Source organism: Canis lupus, chromosome 19 (assembly GCF_048164855.1).
Source record: "Canis lupus baileyi chromosome 19, mCanLup2.hap1, whole genome shotgun sequence".
Classification (NCBI taxonomy): Eukaryota; Metazoa; Chordata; class Mammalia; order Carnivora; family Canidae; genus Canis; species Canis lupus.
In genome coordinates, this window is record NC_132856.1 from 55,079,611 (window position 1) to 55,098,901 (window position 19,291).

The window sequence follows — 19,291 nt, forward strand, 5'->3', positions numbered from 1 at the left end:
TGGAAACAACTCAGATGTTTTTTGTTTTTTTTTTTAACTCAGATGTTTTTCCCAGATGAATGGATAAACTGTGGTACATCCATAAAGTGGGATAGCACCCACATGTACTTTAATGTGGTTGAACCTTAAAAATATTACACCAATAAAAATAAATTTATTATTAAAAATATATATATTACACTCAGAGTAAGAAGCCAGACACAAAAGACTATATTTTGTAGGACTCCTTTTCATAACACATCCAGAACAGGTATGTCTACAAAGTTAGAAAGCAGATGAATGGTTGCCAGGGGCTGGGGGAGGGAGGAATGAGGAACAGCTGCTTCATGGACATAAGTTTCCTTTTGGGGGGATGCTGGTGGTAGTTACACAACGCTGTGAATGTAGACAGTGTCACTAACAGTTATTTAAAAAATAAGAATTGGAACTCTTGATCACAAAGGCATTATGCTGAGTGAAAGAAGCCACATCCTGTGTGATTCTATTTATATAACATTCTTGAAAAGACAAAATTCTAATGACAGAGAAGAGTTGGGGATTTACAGGGGCTGGTGGTGGAGGGAGCATCTGACAATAAAGGGGAAGCCCAAGGGAGGAAAAGAAACTGTTCTATGTTCTGATTGTGGTGGCAAAATCACCTATCATCTATGTTCTGATTGTGGTGGCTACATAGGAATCTATTTAGGTAATAAAAGTCATCAAACTAGACAGAGAAGGGAAATTTAACTGTATGTTAAATTTTATTTATTTTTTTTTAATTTTTATTTATTTATGATAGTCACAGAGAGAGAGAGAGAGAGAGAGAGAGAGAGAGAGAGAGAGGCAGAGACACAGGCAGAGGGAGAAGCAGGCTCCGTGCAGGGAGCCCGATGTGGGATTCGATCCCGAGTCTCCAGGATCGCGCCCTGGGCCAAAGGCAGGTGCTAAACCGCTGCGCCACCCAGGGATCCCCCTGTATGTTAAATTTTAAAACCTTACAACTATATAACAAATTAAATGTTAACTCAACCCATTAATTAGAAAAAGGACCTTCTGTGCCCAAAGTGTCCCCCATGTTATTCGAAGCTTGAAACACAATTACAAAGACTTTGCTGTTACCTTCAGAGAAACCACGGTGTTTCTGTTTTCACAGGCATCGTCCAGAACGTTGAAGGTGGCATTCATTAGTGTGCAGAAGGAACCCTGTGCCCCAGAGGAGGAGAATGTGTGAGCACTGATCCATCAATCCCTCAGCATGTCAAGTATACAAATTGGCCGTCCAGCCCACCATATGGGCTCCTAAGGTGTCCAAGAGGCTCTAGAATTCTCGGGAAAATAGAAACTCACCATTTGAGCAGAATTGGAGCCACCTCTCTCTTCAATGAATAAAAGAAACAAATGCAAAGAAACAGCAAAATTACTTAGAGGGGTCAAAGATGGCGGAATGCGTGGGAAAAAAAAACAACCCTAGTGGTCCAAATGGAATATTATTCAGCCACAAAAAGGAGTAAAGCATGGACACTTGGTACAACGTGGTGAACCTTGAAAGTACTGTGCTCAGTGAGAGAAGCCACACACACACACACACACACACACACACACACACATCATGTACTGCATGATTACATTTATATGAAATATCCAGAAGAGACAAACTGAGGGATACAGAGAGATCTTCCTCACCACAACTTATTCACAAAACAACAGCAGTGGTCCAAAGTGCATGGGAATTCCAAAGCTAATTTATAAACTCATATCAAAAATCATGACATCAATTCCTGAACATAATCATGGAGGCTTTAGTCCCCAAAACAACTTCATTAGAGCATCAAGACATCCAAATTCCTCTTTGCCTGGCTCTGGGACTGTGAATCACCCCTCGCACACCATGCAGACATAGTACCAGCACTCTCACTGGTAAGGAGACTCTAGCATCCTTTCTTCTTTCAGTAAAAGAGCTCCCAAGTTTAAGATAGACAAATGTCTTCCCTTCTCACCTTTCCTTGAAGTCAGATATAAGCAGAAGTGACACTGGGTTATACTTTTAAAGAAAAGAACTATGCCTTTCACTTCCCTCTCCCCCCTGTCCACCAGCCAAAATGCAGATGTGATGGCAGGGTCCGGAGCAGCCATCTTGGACCACAAAGTGGGAGGCTTCTGTTGGTGATGGCAGAGCATCTACGGAGCCATCATATCAACTCTCCACAGTTGACACTCAGGTTGTTACAAGGAGAGAAATAAACTGCTATACAATTTAGGTCACCATTATTTTGGTCTTTGTTAAAGCTGCAAAACAACATCCTACCTGAGTGGCTTCTAGGAACTTCTAGAAGTTCTTCTAGGAAACTCAAGCTAGGAACTTTCAACAATACTTACGTGTTCACGCTCTACTGCTGCTCCCACTTGGCATAGCTGGACCCACTCATTGTCTGGTATCACATCTTCTTTACACTTGAAGGGAATCCCTAGGAAAAACCAAAAGCAACCAAATTAAAGCTCAACCACAGCAAGCTATGATTAAAAGACAAGTCTGATTTCATTACCCCCTGCTTCAAATCCATCCATTACCATATTATATGATCGTGGAAATGAGCAAACCACAGCTACACACTGAAACATCAGGGACTCTGAGAAGCAGGATACTGAGTGAAAAGAGCAAGTCAGAAAAGACTATACAGAGCACAATGCCATTTTTATATTGCTCCAAAACAAACAAAACCAAGCAAAGTAATGTTTAAAGAAACATTCATGGGGGGCATTTTTTAAGTAGGGGCATTATAAACAAAAAGTTTCAAGTAGTCCCCTCTGAGGAAGACAAAACGGAGATCTAATAATGGGGAAGGAACATGCAGGAAACACATGGCATTGATAATGTTCTAGTTCTCGTGTTGGTAAGGGCCTCAGATGTACCCATTTTATAATGACACTTCATTGCCTCCATAGAAACTACCCCTATTTTTAATGTATCAAGTCATCCACAAATTTAAAAACTTAAACCTTTCACAGTTCTTCACTGTTCTCAACAAGAAAAAAAAAAAAACCTCTAAAATTCTTCACATGGCTCACCAGTTCCTGCAGGAACTGACCTCAGCCCACATTCTCAGATACACCTAATGCCATTTCCCCTAGCCCTCTTTCTGCCTTAGTCTCAGAGCCTTTGCACATGCCACAACCTGGCACACTGAGATCTCCACCGTTTGTCTGGATAATTCCTACTCTTCCTTCAAGCTTCAGCTTAAATATCACTAGCCCAGGGGATCCCTGGGTGGCGCAGCGGTTTAGCGCCTGTCTTTGGCCCAGGGCGCGATCCTGGAGACCCGGGATCGAATCCCACATCAGGCTCCCGGTGCATGGAGCCTGCTTCTCCCTCTGCCTGTGTCTCTGCCTCTCTCTCTCTCTGTGACTATCATAAATAAATAAAAATTAAAAAAAAAATATCACTAGCCCAGAGTATATCAAATATCTCATTACTCACATTGAAGCACAGTATAATTTTTGTGGAGTCACACTGATTGTGCTTACTAAATAATTATGTGTGTGCTCTCTGCTCCTTCCCTAGACTATAAACTACATGAAGGTGTATTTCATGTCCAATATATCCAGGATTAAATCCTCAGTTTCTAGTGCTGGGGCCTGATGACTAATTAATTAGTAGATGCCCCAAGAATAATTTATTCATTGATATAATTAATGAGGGAACAAATGCATTAGAAAAGAAAGAATTGTAGATGAGGTAAGAGTAAGAGGAAGATCCAGAGTTTGCAAAGATTGAGGATTTCACAACCAAACCAAGACACAGATTCCACTACTAAGGGACACAAGGAGATGCTTACTTTTGCAGGTGAAGTTCAAGGAGCCTCCTGCATTAGGACGAAAGCCCTCAAGGCAGCTACAGCTGTAGGAGCCCAGGGTATTGGTGCAGACAGAATTGGGGCCACATGGTGATGGATCTTGGGAGCATTCATCAATATCTGCAAAGAACTTAGAATATCAAACAACCCAGAAGAACCAAGAGATATGTCTTTCCAAGGATGTTCAGCAAACCCTCATTTCACCTCTACATTTGACTTCTTGGTCTGTGAAGCTCAACTGTCCATTGCTTGGTGTAAAGCCAAGAGAGCAGGTACAAAAGTAGCTCCCAGAGCTGTTGGTGCAAGTTGCATTGGAAAGGGCACATGTGAGGGCACCTGGATGGCTCAGAGGTTGAGCATCTGCTTTTGGCTCAGGTCATGAACCTGGGGTCCTGGGATCAAGTCCCACAACAGGCTTCCCCTAGGGAGCCGGCTTCTCCCTCTGCTTGCCTCTCTGTGTGTGTCTGTGTCTATCATGAACGAATAAATAAAATCTTTTTAAAAAGGAAGGGCACAAGTGAAGGCACTCATCAATATCTGTAGGGTAGAGAATGGGCATGAGGCAGGTGGCTAGCAATCCTACAAAAGTCACATTTCCAAGGCATGGAGTTGTCCCTAAGACATGGTGTCCCAAGCAAGGACATTTCCCAGAAATCTCTGCATCTACATGGGGCCATGTGACTGGTTTTCATTTAGAGAAGGGGAGCGAGTATGACGTTTGTCACTTCTGGACCAAGGTGGTACAAAGTAGATGTCCCTTCTGTCTCTTTTCTCACCACTGGCTGAACCAGTGATTCCAAAGTCAGAAGTGATATAGAAACCAACAGATGTGAGGAAAATGGATCCCTTATCACCATGTGGAGAAGAGCTGCCCACTGGCCAGGTATGTCTATATTGGATGGTAATGAGAGTCAGAAATTCTTTTATGTTAAGCTAATGATTCTCAACTGAGGGAGGCTTGCCCCCTGTACCCCTGCCAGGGGACATGGACAATATCTGTAGACATCTTTGGTTGTTTGACTGGGCCAGGGTTAGAGGGTGTACTACTGTGATCTAGTGGGTAGAAACCACAGATATTGCCAAATATCCTATAGCGCCCAGGACAGCCCTCCACCACACAGAGCTATCTAGCACAGAGGATCACTGGGGAAGGGAGGGAAAACAGTGAGAAGTCATCAGAGAGGGAGAAAAGCCATGGGAGACTCTTAACTCTGGGAAACAACCAGAGTTGTTGTTGTTGGCAGGATGGGGTAATTGGGTGATAGGCATTAAGGAGGGCACCTCATGTGATGAGCACTAGGTGTTATTATACACAAGTGACATATGTAACACTACATCTGAAACTAAGATGTACTATATGTTGGCTAATTGAATTTGAATACAAAAAAGGAATTATCTAGCTCAAAATGTCAATAGTGGCAAAGTTGAGGAAACCTGGCAACTAATACTGGTTGATGCCAGGTCACCTCAACAATAAGGAGTTACCTCTCCCTCTGGGGGTTCTGAGCCATAGAGGATATATGGAATAGAATGTCCTGGGGGAAAAAATAAGGAGGGAGGTAAAGGCCGAGCAGGCAGGAACAATTCTATTCTCCTAGGATGTAGGTAAAGACAGAGTTGAGGCCACAAAGAGTTGAGTTCCTGGCACATTTGTCCACATCTAAGCAGAAAAGTGGTCTAAGTCAAAAGGATGAAGCATGCCAAGGCCTTGGCAGTGCACAGCCCCACCCTGCCTGGAGCCAGTGAGTCTCCTGGGATCTGCTCACATCCTCTTAAACATTGCTGAAAGGAAGTGCAAAAACGCATGTCTGTGACCCACACAAGTCTCCAGATGAGGCTCTCTAGAAGCTTGGGATAAAATCCAAGCTCCTCATTAGAACACGGCAGACATCAAGAGTCTGGTCCCACCTAAGCTCACCTAGCTCATCTTTCTCTTCTAATCCCTTAGTCATTCCTGATCTAGATTCATTGACTACCAGTAGGTTCATGAAGTCTCCTTCTCTGCTCCCTCAGGCCTGAACCCACTTGCCCCACTCTGTCTTTAATACATCTCAATTCCTTTCCAAGGAAATCACTACATCATCAGTAATAATAATTGAGAGGCGTCTAACTGGAGGCATAGAGAGCATGGACAGGTTGGGCTCAAAGCCTGGCTCTGTGCCTGTTCATTGTGTGTTCCAGGGGGCCGTGGACTCAGTTAGGTCTCCCTAAATTCATATGGTAAAGCCCTAACATTCAGTGGGATGGTGTTTGGACATGGGCCCTTGTAAGATGATTGGATTAAGATGAGATCTGATAATAGGATTAGTGCCCTTAAAAGAAGAAAAGGGAAGTTTTCAGGCTTCTTAGGCCTGGGAAGAGGCTCAAGAATGAGACATCTCCCCAGACTGTCTTGAGTCAGAATCTGGGAATTTGAGGATTAAGTCCATGCTAGCCCTATGCAAGCCCCCATGCTGGGTTGCTGGACATTGCAGCCTCATTTGGAGGCTGAAATTGCATGATGGTTAGAGCACAGGGTGTGAAGTCACACTCAGCACAGTGTAGATCATGACTCCCCTACTTCCTATCTATTTGACCATGGGAGAGTTGCTCCACCACAGAGCCTCCACCACAGAGACTCAATTTCCTCATCTGTAAAATGGGTATAAAATACACTGACAGCATCAGGTTTTTGGGAGGACAATGGGTACAAGAATGGAAAAGCTTAACGCTTTCTGGGATCCAGCCTCCAGGCCTCTGTACCTGCTGTTTCCTCCTCCTGGAACACCAATCACCAGAAATCCAATATTCACTCCACCATGCCCTTCACATCTTTTCTCAAATACCAGCTTCCCAGCATAGCCTTTCCTTACCACTCTATTAAAAAGTAGAAACTCACCTCCAGCTCTCTCTCCATATCCACCTTTCCTGCCTTATTTATCTTTATTTCCTTCAAGTATTCTTGGCACATGATATGTTCATGTATTTATGTTACCATCTATCTACCCAACACTAAGTGATGAGCTCCAGGAGAACAAATAGCTTTTCCTCTGTTATTCACTGCTGTATCCACCATCCCTAGATTAGTGTCTGGCATATACTAGGTGCTCAGGCATGAGACTAAATTCTGGCTCAACAATACAAGCAGAGGGTGGCAAATAGCTCCAAAGCATAATGACCATAGAAATGGTTATCCTCCTTGACTCTTTCCTGTGCCTACACCATGGGATGCAGATGGTGCACTGAGATGTGACTTTGCCACTCCTCTTTTAAGATGTGGAGCTTGCTTCCCCACATCTTGAATCTAGCTGGCCTATACTTGTACTGGTCAATAGAATGCAGCAAAAAAATTATGTGGTGTCAGTTCGAAACTTAGACTTTTAGAGGCATATTTGCTTCTGCTCATACTCTGGGCACCTTGCTTCTTCCATATGAACAAGCACAATACTAGCCTAAGGAAGAATGAGAGAGAAAGTTGACAAGAGGGGGATTATCCCAGAAAACCCTAGTGACGTGGGAGGCAGCCCAGATGAGTTGAACCAAGCTGACCCAAAGCTGCCCACAGACATATGAACAAGCCTATGAGAGACCCAAAGAACTGACCCTCAGAGCCTAACCCAAACTTCCAATGCACAGAATAGAAAGCTAAACAGATGGTATTTTTCTAGCCACAGACCTTCAGTTGTTACTCAGCAGTATCTAGCCGCTATGAATGGATCAGAAAAATTAGAAAGGATTTCCAGTATTTCTCACTCCAAGCCAAGGGTATGTGATAAGGGCTTGGTCACTCCGTGCCTTGCTTGATGGAGTCACCCTCTCTACCAGTGAGCATGGATAACGCTAGACTGCACCAACTCAGGAAGATGGAGCCCTTGTATCTTGTGTGAATATTCTGGCTGCAGTTTGGAGGATGGATTCAAGGAAACAAGACTGGAGGAAAGAAAAGCCCAGTGAGGAGGTTGCTAAAATAATAGTTGACCCCAAACCAGGATGGGGAAGATGGAGGGAGTTAAGACATATTTAGCAGGTAAATTCCCTAAGATATGATGACTGCTAAATATGGAGGGGTGTGGGGGTTTGGGGAGTCGAAAATAACTGTCAGGTCTTGAGTCCAATACTTCTTAGAAAAAATTCTGAAATTTGAGTCTGAACACCTCCTAGGACAGAGATTCTCTACCTCACAACTACTGGCATCTGGGACCAGATTATTTATGGGTGTAGAAAAGCTGTTCCATGCATTGCAGAGTATTTAGCAGCATCTCTGGCCTCTCCTCACTAGATCACAGTAGCACCCACAATGCCCTTGAACAATACCAGTTGTGGCACTCAGAAAATGCCTCCAAGCATTGCCAGAATCACCTGAAAGGGTATCACTGCAGGGATAGATCCCTATATTACTCACAAGTACTGCCAGACCCACTGCTTGTCTCAAGGTAGGCCTCAGCAAGACTTCAAATCCTGGCTCTTCTAGTGAACAGCTGTGTGTCCTTGGAGAAGTCACTTCAATACTCTGAGCCTTAATTTCCTCATCCCCAAATGGAAGATAATAATCCCTACCTCACATGATCATCAACGGAGGTGGTTCCCAATGGATTAAGTAGGTAAATAAAGAAAAGCAGGACCTCCATACCTTCACAGATGGAGTTGTGAGTGATGAATCCAACCTGGCATCTGCACTTGTAGCTTCCCAAGGTGTTGATACACTCAGCATGCTCTTGGCAGACCCCACTGGAGAGGCATTCATTGATGTCTGAGGAGCAGTGGAGGAGAGTGAGCAGACACAAGATGGTGTGTCTAAGGTAAGAGGCACACGTACCCAGCTCAAGAGAGGTCACTGTCCCCCAGAGACCCATGCCTGAGAGCATTACCTGTGCAGATGAAACGACCTGGATTTCCCAGGATCCAGTCATTTCCAGTGGGAGAAGAGAAACCAGGCAAACAGCTGCACTTGTACCTCCCCAAAATGTTTTCACAGACTGAGTTGGGACCACATGGTGGGGGGCTTTGAGAACACTCATCTATATCTGGATCCAGAAAGAGGTGGAGTTACAAAATTGCCTTATCTTGTGTAGCACATTGTTTTTCAAGATGGAAGAAGTGATGTCTGCCATGCTGTATGCCCTTCATTCTATGTGTATTTGTAGTCCATCCAGCAAGCAGTGGAGTCTGTATCCACTCCCCCCCTTGTATCTGAGCATGATGGGACTATGAGGGTGGTAACACTAAGTCATAAAGATACCATGCACTTCCTCCTTGTTCTCTCGGAACTTGGCCACCATACTGTGAGGAAGCCCAACCAGCCATGAGAAAACAACTTATGAGAAGAAGAACCAGAGCTCCAGCCCTCAGCCCTGAGGGGCAGACAGCCCAAGGCCAGCACCAGCTGAGCAGCCATGTGAGTGTGTTCTCTTTCAAGTGGATCCTCCAGCCCCCACTTGAGCCAACTCAGCCGACACTGCATGGAACAGAGACAAGCCACGTCACCAAACTCAACCAAAATGACAGATATATCCATGAGCAAAATAAACGATTGCCCTTGTTTGGATGTACTAAGTTGGCGGGTGTTCTGCTACTCAGCAGTAGATTAAAAAGAAGCAGCTTAAAAAGAACTTAAAAAGCCCAGAGAGCAATTTACTCAGTGGAAGGCCCATAAAATTGTGCAGTCGTGGTACGGTGGGGTGGTCCAGCCCCAAGTCTCCTTCAGCCCTGCTCTGCCAAGTCATCCTAAACCCTGGTAACATCCATGGCATGCAAATACAGCTTCAAGGTGAGTCTCTTATAGCCTCTCCCAGAAAACTGGGCCTCTCCTACACAGAAATCTGGAGCTGCCACTGTACATCAGGATCAAACCTCAGGAATGTTCGTTCCACCTTTCTGTGAAGTAGTAAAACATTAGGAACAAGTGATAAAGGCTGATTAAATCTGGGGTTGACATAAAGAATAAGGTATGTGTTCCTTCGTTCCACAAATATCACCTGACTACTCACTAGATATCAGGCACCACACAGGATAAAGTGGATGAAATCCTTGCTGTGGGATACATACTTTGCTAGATGGGGAATGTTGATTTGAATCCAAAGTTTGAAACAAAGGCCCATCAGGACTACTGAAGCTTACTGAATAACCCATAAATTGTAACTCCAAAATAAAGAAGGTTTGGGGGCTCCAAGGGAACTACAACAATAGAAACCAATTATCTTCTTCAGAGCCCAGCAAACTAGCTTGTGAGGCAAATCCAGTCCACTGCCTGTTTGTATAAATACTTTTATTGGTACAGCCACATCACTCATTTATTGGGAAAAAGCCATATCATATATGGCTGCTTTCCCACTACAACTGGGGTATTAAAGTTTCTGAGACAGATCCTATGGCTTGCAACCTCCACAATATTTACTATTTGGTCCCTGGCATAAAAAGTTGGCTTGGACTGCTGGTTATATTCAAGGTGACAGTCAGATATTGACTGTTGAGGGGAGAATCAAGATCTAAAAGGAAGAAATGCAGATAAATAACCTCACTCCTTCTAGGAACTATTTCAATTCATACGACTTATGTTAGTGATACTTCTTGCATATGCCCATAGCATACGTGACTGCATTTAATTTTCCCAAAATCCTTTATGTAGTTATTATTCTATAGTCACTCTACAGATGGGAACATTGAGGCTTAGAGAGGGTAAATACCTTCCCCCAACAGCTTACAACTAGATGACATGATTCAGAGATTGCTGTTAGATTCTGCAAGATGTGGGTTTGGAGGCCAGTTCAACCACATGACCATGAATGCATCATTTTGGGGCTCCAAGCAGTTTCCTCATCTGTACACCGGAGATTATCATGATGCCTGCACTCAGTTTCATGTAAAAATACACATGGAGAGACACCTGGGTGGCCCTGTGATTGAGCGCCTTGCTTTGGCCCAGGGTGAGAACGTGGATTACCTGGATCTAGTCCCACATCGGGCTCCCTGCATGGTTTCTGCTTTTCCCTCTGTCTATGTCTATGCCTCTCTCTCTCTCTCTCTCTGTGTGTGTGTGTGTGTGCGTGTGTCATGAATAAATAAATGAAATCTTTAAAAAAAAATGCACAGAGAGCCCTCCACAGGGGACCAGGTACTCAGTGAATGTTAGAAAATTTTGTTTTCTGCATGGAGAGGCAATGAAAAGGAGTTCTCCCAAAATGAAAGCAGCCGCTATTTCTGCATATAAACAAATAGCATGGTTTTTACTTTTATTTCCATCCTAATGCCAGCTCCGAATCATTGGAAGTTTTAGAGCAGGAATTGTTGTCATTATAGAAAAAGAAAGGAAAAAATGGTCAGGGAAGGAGAGAGGGAGTAAATAATGTTTGGGAGAAAAGAAAGAGTACCTACATCCACTACCCCACCAGCTTCCACCCGTTTTCCTACAAATTCTGGAGGGTTTCAAGGTTGCATGTACTCACCTATGCATGTCACTCCTGGGCCCTTAAATTGCTTCACTCCATTGCTGGGTAGAAAACCTCGTTTGCAAGTGCAGTAGTAACTATCCAAAGTGTCAGTGCATTTTGCATAAGCTGGGCACGTGGTGGTATCTGCACACTCATTCACATCTGGGCAGCACAGAAGGAAGAGTCAGGTTAGAGCCCCAGGGTGGGTTTCCAGAGGAGCCAGCATGAGAGAGTAAAGGGGACTGTTGTAGGCTGAACTATCTCTGGAAGACCCAAGCCTTGGTCCCTGGGAATGTAACCTTATTTGGAAATAGGGTCTTTGTAGATATAATTAAGACCTCCATGAGGATGTGTAGGAGGCCCTTACTGTGATAAGAGATGTAGGATGTCCCTTAATCTGATATGATGATGATTCTTAAGAAAGGGAAAAGAGGCACATGGACAGCTCAAGGACAACAGCACCTGGTGACAGAGGCAGAGACTGGAGTCATGTGGCTAAAACCAAGGAACACCAAGGATTTCTGGCCACACCAGGACAAACTCTCCCAAGAGGCTTCAGAGAAAGCATGGCCCTGCAGACACCTTAATTTCAGATTTCTGGGCCCCAGAATGGCGAAGGAATAGAATTCCCCTTGTTTTAAGCCCTCTGTTTGGTGGCAACTGGTTATAGCAGCTCTGAGATACTGCTCAATGCTGTCAGGGACCTTGGAGACTCTACACCCCTGCTGCTCCAAGAGTACTTCATGGGCCAGGAGCACCAGCACTGCCTGGGAGTTGGTGGCAATGCAACCTGTCAGGCCCCTCCCCAGAACTGATCAATCAGAATCTGCATTTTTACAAGGCCCTGGGTGATCTGTGTGCACAGGAAAATGTGAAATGCAGTGACGTGGACACCTGCTACTCCAAAGTGTTCCTCAGACCAACAGTGTCTGCCTCCCCTGGGTCCCAGGTCTGGTAAAAGCAAATGCTGACTCTGCTGGTCAAGAAAGAGGCCTGAGATTCTGTGTTTCTCACAAGTCCCTGAATGAATCTGATGCTGCTGGTCCATGGACCACGCCATGGTCATGAGACCTCTAGATAGAAGAGTCTGAGACTCAAAATTTCAGCCTTTGAAGCACAGAAGACCCAGGTTCAAAACAAAAACAAAACAAAAACCTCTAGCAGCAAACCATCAAGCAGAGAACAGCAGTTCTTCCTCAGACCGACATCCCCTACTTCCTTGTAGTAACATGACTTCCAGTTAAAGACTGCATTCTCTGTGTGTCCTGCAGCTAGGTGTGGCCCCATGGCTAAGTTCTGCCCAATGGGCATGCACAGAAGTGATATGCACACTGTTTGGCCATGCTCTTAATGAGAATAAATATCTTCTCTACTTCCCCTATCCTCTTCCCCCTTGGCTGAAACATGAACAGAGGAGGCTGATCTATCCTTCACAATGAGAATAATGGCTTGGAAAACCACATACTGAGGGATAGAGAGGCAACAAGTGGAAGGCACCTGGGAGCTGGGATGATCTGGGCAGCCCTGTCACCCTGTTCCATCTACAGTTAGGAGATTTATGAAAGAATCAATGCCCAGAAATCAGTGGCATTTCTATACACTAACAATGAGACTGAAGAAAGAGAAATTAAGGAGTCAATCCCATTTACAATTGCACCCAAAAGCATAAGATACCTAGGAATAAACCTAACCAAAGAGGTAAAGGATCTATGCCCTAAAAACTATAGAACACTTCTGAAAGAAATTGAGGAAGACACAAAGAGATGGAAAAATATTCCATGCTCATGGATTGGAAGAATTAATATTGTGAAAATGTCAATGTTACCCGGGGAAATTTACACGTTTAATGCAATCCCTATCAAAATACCATGGACTTTCTACAGAGAGTTGGAACAAATCATCTTAAGATTTGTGTGGAATCAAAAAAGACCCTGAATACCCAGAGGAATTTTAAAAAAGAAAACCATAGCTGGGGGGCATCACAATGCCAGATTTCAGGTTGTACTACAAAGCTGTGGTCATCAAGACAGTGTGGTACTGGCACAAAAACAGACACATAGATCAATGGAACAGAATAGAGAACCCAGAAATGGACCCTCAACTTTATGGTCAACTAATATTCGACAAAGCGGGAAAGACTATCCACTGGAAAAAAGACAGTCTCTTCAATAAATGGTGCTGGGAAAATTGGACATCCACATGCAGAAGAATGAAACTAGACCACTCTCTTTCACAATACACAAAGATAAACTCAAAATGGATGAAAGATCTAAATGTGAGACAAGATTCCATCAAAATCCTAGAGGAGAACACAGGCAACACCCTTTTTGAACTCAGCCACAGTAACTTCTTGCAAGATACATCCACGAAGGCAAAAGAAACAAAAGCAAAAATGAACTATTGGGACTTCATCAAGATAAGAAGCTTTTGCACAGCAAAGGATACAGTCAACAAAACTGAAAGACAACCTACAGAATGGGAGAAGATATTTGCAAATGACGTATCAGATAAAGGGCTAGTTTCCAAGATTTATAAAGAACTTATTAAACTCAACACCAAAGAAACAAACAATCCAATCATGAAACGGGCAAAAGACATGAACAGAAATCTCACAGAGGAAGACATAGACATGGCCAACATGCACATGGGAAAATGCTCCGCATCACTTGCCATCAGGGAAATACAAATCAAAACCACAATGAGATCCCACCTCACACCAGTGAGAATGGGGAAGATTAACAAGGCAGGAAACCACAAATGTTGGAGAGGATGTGGAGAAAGGGGACATCTTGCACTGTTGGTGGGAATGTGAGCTGGTGCAGCCACTCTGGAAAACTGTGTGGAGGTTCCTCAAAGAGTTAAAAATAGATCTGCCCTACGACCCAGCAATTGCACTGCTGGGTATTTACCCCAAAGATACAGATGCAATGAAATGCCGGGACACCTGCACCCCAATGTTTATAGCAGCAATGTCCACAATAGCCAAACTGTGGAAGGAGCCTCGGTGTCCATCGAAAGATGAATGGATAAAGAAGATGTGGCTTATGTATACAATGGAATATTCCTCAGCCATTAGAAACGACAAATACCCACCATTTGCTTCGACGTGGATGGAACTGGAGGGTATTATGCTGAGTGAAGTAAGTCAATCGGAGAAGGACAAACATTATATGGTCTCATTCATTTGGGGAATATAAATAATAGTGAATAATAATAATAGTGAAAGGGAATAAAGGGGAAAGGAAAAGAAATGGGTAGGAAATATCAGAAAGGGAGACAGAACATGAAGACCCCTAACTCTGGGAAACGAACTAGGGGTGGTGGAAGGGGAGGAGGGCGGGGGGTGAGGGAGACTGGGTGACGGGCACTTAAGGGGGCACTTGACGGGCTGAGCACTGGGTGTTATTCTATATGTTGGCAAATTGAACAGCAATAAAAAATAAATTTATAAAAAAGCTGCAAATACAGAGAAATGAGCACAGAAAAAAAAAAGAATGTCCTTCTAAGAGCTAAATTTCTAAGTTGTTGTTTGGTTTCTGTGGAAACAGTCAAAACAACATCCTAGCCAGTCCAGCTCTGGGACAAGTGATTGCACCTCCCTGGACCTCGGTTTGCCTGTTTAGTCCTCACCCTCACATCCAGGGGGTCCACAGGCCCTGTTGGTTCTCTGTCCAAGAAGCATTTGGCATCTACCTGCTTTTCTCTATCACCACGGCTATGCTTGGTACAGATCCTCCTCTGGATTCTGCATCCCTAAATCCTCCATTGTCCACTGCAACCTCTTCTCCATATAGTAGCCATCTCTGAACACGTATTTGATCATCTACCCCTACTGCTGCCTACAGTGCTGCCTGTTGCACTCAGAATTCAAATCCAAATCACTTAACAGGACCCACAAAGCCCCAGGGACCAGACCCAACCACATCTTTAAGCCTCGTTTCCTATTACTCTCAATGTCCAGGACTTCCCACTGCAGGGCCTTTGCTCGTGCTCTTCCCTTTGCCTCTGCTCATCTGGCAAGCTCCTATTCACTCCTCAGGTCTTGCCTTAGTATCTTTCCCCCAAAACAAGCCTCCCCTGACACCTCGAAATCTACATGCGCTCCTTCTTTATGACAGTTATCTTAAATATAGTTGCTTTTTTGTATCATTAGCTTTTTAATGATCATTTTCCCCACCACACCAAACCCAGATTGATTCCATTGTGAAGGGACACAAGGAGATGCTTACTTTGGCAGGTGAAGTTTGAGGAGCCTCCTGGATTGGGACGAAAGCCCTTATTGCATCTACAGCTGTAGGAGCCCAGGGTATTGATGCAGACAGAATTGGGACCACATGGTGATGGATCTTGGGAGCATTCATCAATATCTGCAAAGAACTTGAAAATATCAAACAACCCAGAAGAACCAAGAGATATGTCTTTCCGAGGATGTTCAGCAAACCCTCATTTCACCTCTACATTTGACTTCTTGGTCTGTGAAGCTTAGCTGTCCATTGCTTGGTATAAAGCCAAGAGAGCAGGTACAAAAGTAGCTCCCAGGGCTGTTGGTGCAAGTTGCATTGGAAAGGGCACATGTGAGAACACCTGGATGGCTCAGCAGTTGAGCATCTGCTTTTGGCTCAGGTCATGAACCTGGGGTCCTGGGACCAAGTCCCACTCAGACTTCACCTAGGGAGCCTGCTTCTCCTTTGCCTGCCTCTCTCTCCATGTCTCTGTGTCTATCATGAACGAATAAATAAAATCTTTTTAAAAAGGAAGGGCACAAGTGAAGGCACTCATCAATATCTGTAGGGTAGAGAATGGGCATGAGGCAGGTGGCTAGCAATCCTACAAAAGTCAAAAGTCAATCCTACAAAAGTCACATTTCCAAGGCATGGAGTTGTCCCTAAGACATGGTGTCCCAAGCAAGGACATTTCCCAGAAATCTCTGCAACTACATGGGGCCACATGACTGGTTTTCACTTAGAGAAGGGGAGCAAGTACAACATTTGTCACTTCTGGGCCAAGGTGGTACAAAGTGGGTGTCCCTTCTCTCTCTTTTCTCACCACTGGCTGAACCAGCGATTCCAATGTCAGAAGTGATATAGAAACCAACAGATGTGAGGAAAATGGATCCCTTATCACCATGTGGAGAAAAGCTGCCCACTGGCCAGGTATGTCTATATTGGATGGCAATGAGAGTCAGAAATTCTTTTATGTTAAGCTAATGATTCTCAACTGAGGGAGGCTTGCCCCCTGTACCCCTGCCAGGGGACAAGGACAATATCTGTAGACATCTTTGGTTGTTTGACTGGGCCAGGGTTAGAGGGTGTACTACTGTGATCTAGTGGGTAGAAACCACAGATACTGCCAAATATCCTATAGCGCCCAGGACAGCCCTCCACCACACAGAGCTATCTAGCGCAGAGAATCACTGGGGAAGGGAGGGAAAACTGAGTGAGAAGTCATCAGAGAGGGAGAAAAGCCATGGGAGACTCTTAACTCTGGGAAACAACCTGAGGGCTGCTGGATGGGAGGTGGGTGGCAGGATGGGGTAATTGGGTGATAGGCATTAAGGAGGGCACCTCATGTGATGAGCACTAGGTGTTATTATACACAAGTGACATATGTAACACTACATCTGAAACTAAGATGTACTATATGTTGGCTAATTGAATTTGAATATGAAAAAGGGGATCCCTGGGTGGCTCAGTGTTTGGCGCCTGCCTTGGCCCAGGGCACGATCCTGGAATCCCAGAATCGAGTCCCGCGTCAGGCTTTTGGCTTGAAGCTTGCTTCTCCTTTTGCCTGTGTCTCTGCCTCTCTCTCTCTCTCTCTCTCTCTCTCTCTCTCTCTGTCTATCATGAATAAATAAATAAAATATATTTTAAAAAAGGAATTGTCTAGCTCAAAATGTCAATAGCAGCAAAGTTGAGGAAACCTGGTGTATTAATGCAAGTTGATGCCAGGTCACTGTGACAATAAGGAGTTACCTCTCCCTCTGGGTGGAGGGGGGGGTTCTGAGCCATAGAGGATATATGTAATAGAATGTCCTGGGGAAAAAAATCAGGAGGGAAGTAAGAGCAAAAATTTTCATATTCCTATATCAGCTCACAAAACAGGATAAAACCGGCAAAATCCACTAACCGCCTGCTCAATATGCACTGGGCTTTACCATGGAGGGTTGGAAGAATTCCTTATGATATGAGTATAGACTAATTTGGAGATCTCAAAGGACAGAAGAATGATCCACAGTTAAGGTACAGGGAAGTGGTTTTCCTCCTGGTATCACAGAAAACATCTCTAACCAAAGAGTGCCTGTCCTTTAATAGTGAGCTCTCCACTTACAGACTCATTTAAACATCCAGGAGGTGAACTCTCATCAGAAATAGCACAAATGGGAGGTGCCTGGGTGGCTCAGTCAGTTAAGCACCTGCCTTCAGCCCAGGTCATGATCCCAGGGTTTGGAATAAAGCGCCTGCTTCTTCCTCTCTCCTCTGCCCCTCCCCCAAGCTCATGTCCTCTCTCTCTTTCTCTCTCTCTCAAATAAATAAAATATTCTTTTTAAAAAAGAAATAGCACAAATGGAGTTCATATTTTGCATATGGAGCTGGACTAGGTGCATGGTTTTCCAAACTGTATTGACCGAGAAAACCTCCCTTCATGCAAAGTGAAACTTGTTGAGTAGGTAAAACAAATAAAAGCGGTGATAATTGGACTGGAATGGGGTCCTGAAAAAATGTCTATGAGCCCAGAGTGCTCTATTAATTTATATAAGGTCCCTTTCAAATGTGCCTCTCTATTGTCCTGCCTCTAACAATGTCAGCAGCTGGTGAAAATAATGAGTGAAAAGAAATAGAACATTTTTTAATGAAAAGAAGCATGCATTTCCCCTGGGGGGTCAAAGAACATAAGACATGTTCTGCAGTAGAGTAGATCCTCCAAAGATGGCCACCATCAATTCCTCCACTTCCTGTGTGCCCTTCTTGCTTCCCCAGTGAGATAGTGAGTTAATTCCCCCTTCCTTGGCATCTACGCTAGCCCCATGATTGTGACCAGGAGAATGAGGCAGAGGTAATGTTCTGTGACTTGTAAGCACAAGTCTTATAAGAACCCAGAGTTTCTCTGGGAAACGAACTAGGGGTGGTAGAAGGGGAGAAGGGCGGGGGGTGGGAGTGAATGGGTGACGGGCACTGGGGGTTATTCTGTATGTTAGTAAATTGAACACAAATAAAAAATAAATTAAAAAAAAAAAGAACCCAGAGTTTCTGCTTTCTTCCCCTTGTACATTCCCTTCCTGAAAACCAGCTTCCATGATCTGAGGAAGCCCAAGAAGCTATGAGGACGGGCCCATGAGGGAAACTGAGGGGCCCAGCTGATCTCCCAGCCAGAGACCAGCACCAACTACCAGTCATGTACACAAGGCCATTCTGGACCGGGCAACCATCCCAGGGCCCCCAGAAAACCCAAGTGGTCAGCCAACAGAATCATGAGTAAGCACAAAGCAGTGGGAAGCCACTATATTTCAAGGTAGTTTGATAGCCATTGAAAATTCTCAGGATGGCTGAGAGCATTACCTGTACATATGAAATCTTCTGGTTTCTCAGGAGTCCAAACAGCAGGCGAAAAGTACCCAGGCAGGCAGGAACAATTATATTTTCCCAGGATGTTGGTACAGACAGAGTTGAGGCCACAAATAGTTGAGTTCCTGGCACATTCATCCACATCTAAGCAGAAAAGTGATCTAAGTCAAAAGGATGAAGGATGCCGAGGCCATGGCAGTGCATAGCCCCACCTTGCCTCAAGCCAGTGAGTCTCTTGGGATCTGCTCACATCCTCTTAAACACTATTGAAAGGAAGTGCAAAGAGACATGTCTGTGACCCACACAAATCTCCAGATGAGGCTCTCTACAGCTCTGGAAAAAAACCAAGCTCTTCATTAGAACACGGCAGACATCAAGAGTCTGGTCCCACCTAAGCTCACCTAGCTCACCTTTCTGTTCTAATCCCATAGTCATTTCTGATCCAGATCACTGACTACTGGTAGGTTCATGAAGTCTCCTTCTCTGCTCCCTC

General features: G+C 44.4%; 1 protein-coding gene across 2 annotated transcripts in view; it reads right to left on the minus strand.

Annotated features, from left to right (window-relative positions):
- The window catches only part of ADGRE1 (adhesion G protein-coupled receptor E1), a 61,915-nt gene that overhangs the window by 19,720 nt on the left and 22,904 nt on the right, over nt 1–19,291 (minus strand). For both annotated transcript variants that reach the window (XM_072787551.1, XM_072787552.1), the window contains 8 exons: nt 18,793–18,942; nt 15,466–15,603; nt 11,252–11,398; nt 8,678–8,833; nt 8,440–8,559; nt 3,813–3,950; nt 2,356–2,444; nt 1,099–1,182 (listed from right to left, as the gene is read on the minus strand). In XM_072787551.1, coding sequence (XP_072643652.1) covers nt 1,099–1,182; nt 2,356–2,444; nt 3,813–3,950; nt 8,440–8,559; nt 8,678–8,833; nt 11,252–11,398; nt 15,466–15,603; nt 18,793–18,942 — 1,022 coding nt within the window. The remainder of the gene's footprint in view (nt 1–1,098; nt 1,183–2,355; nt 2,445–3,812; nt 3,951–8,439; nt 8,560–8,677; nt 8,834–11,251; nt 11,399–15,465; nt 15,604–18,792; nt 18,943–19,291) is intronic.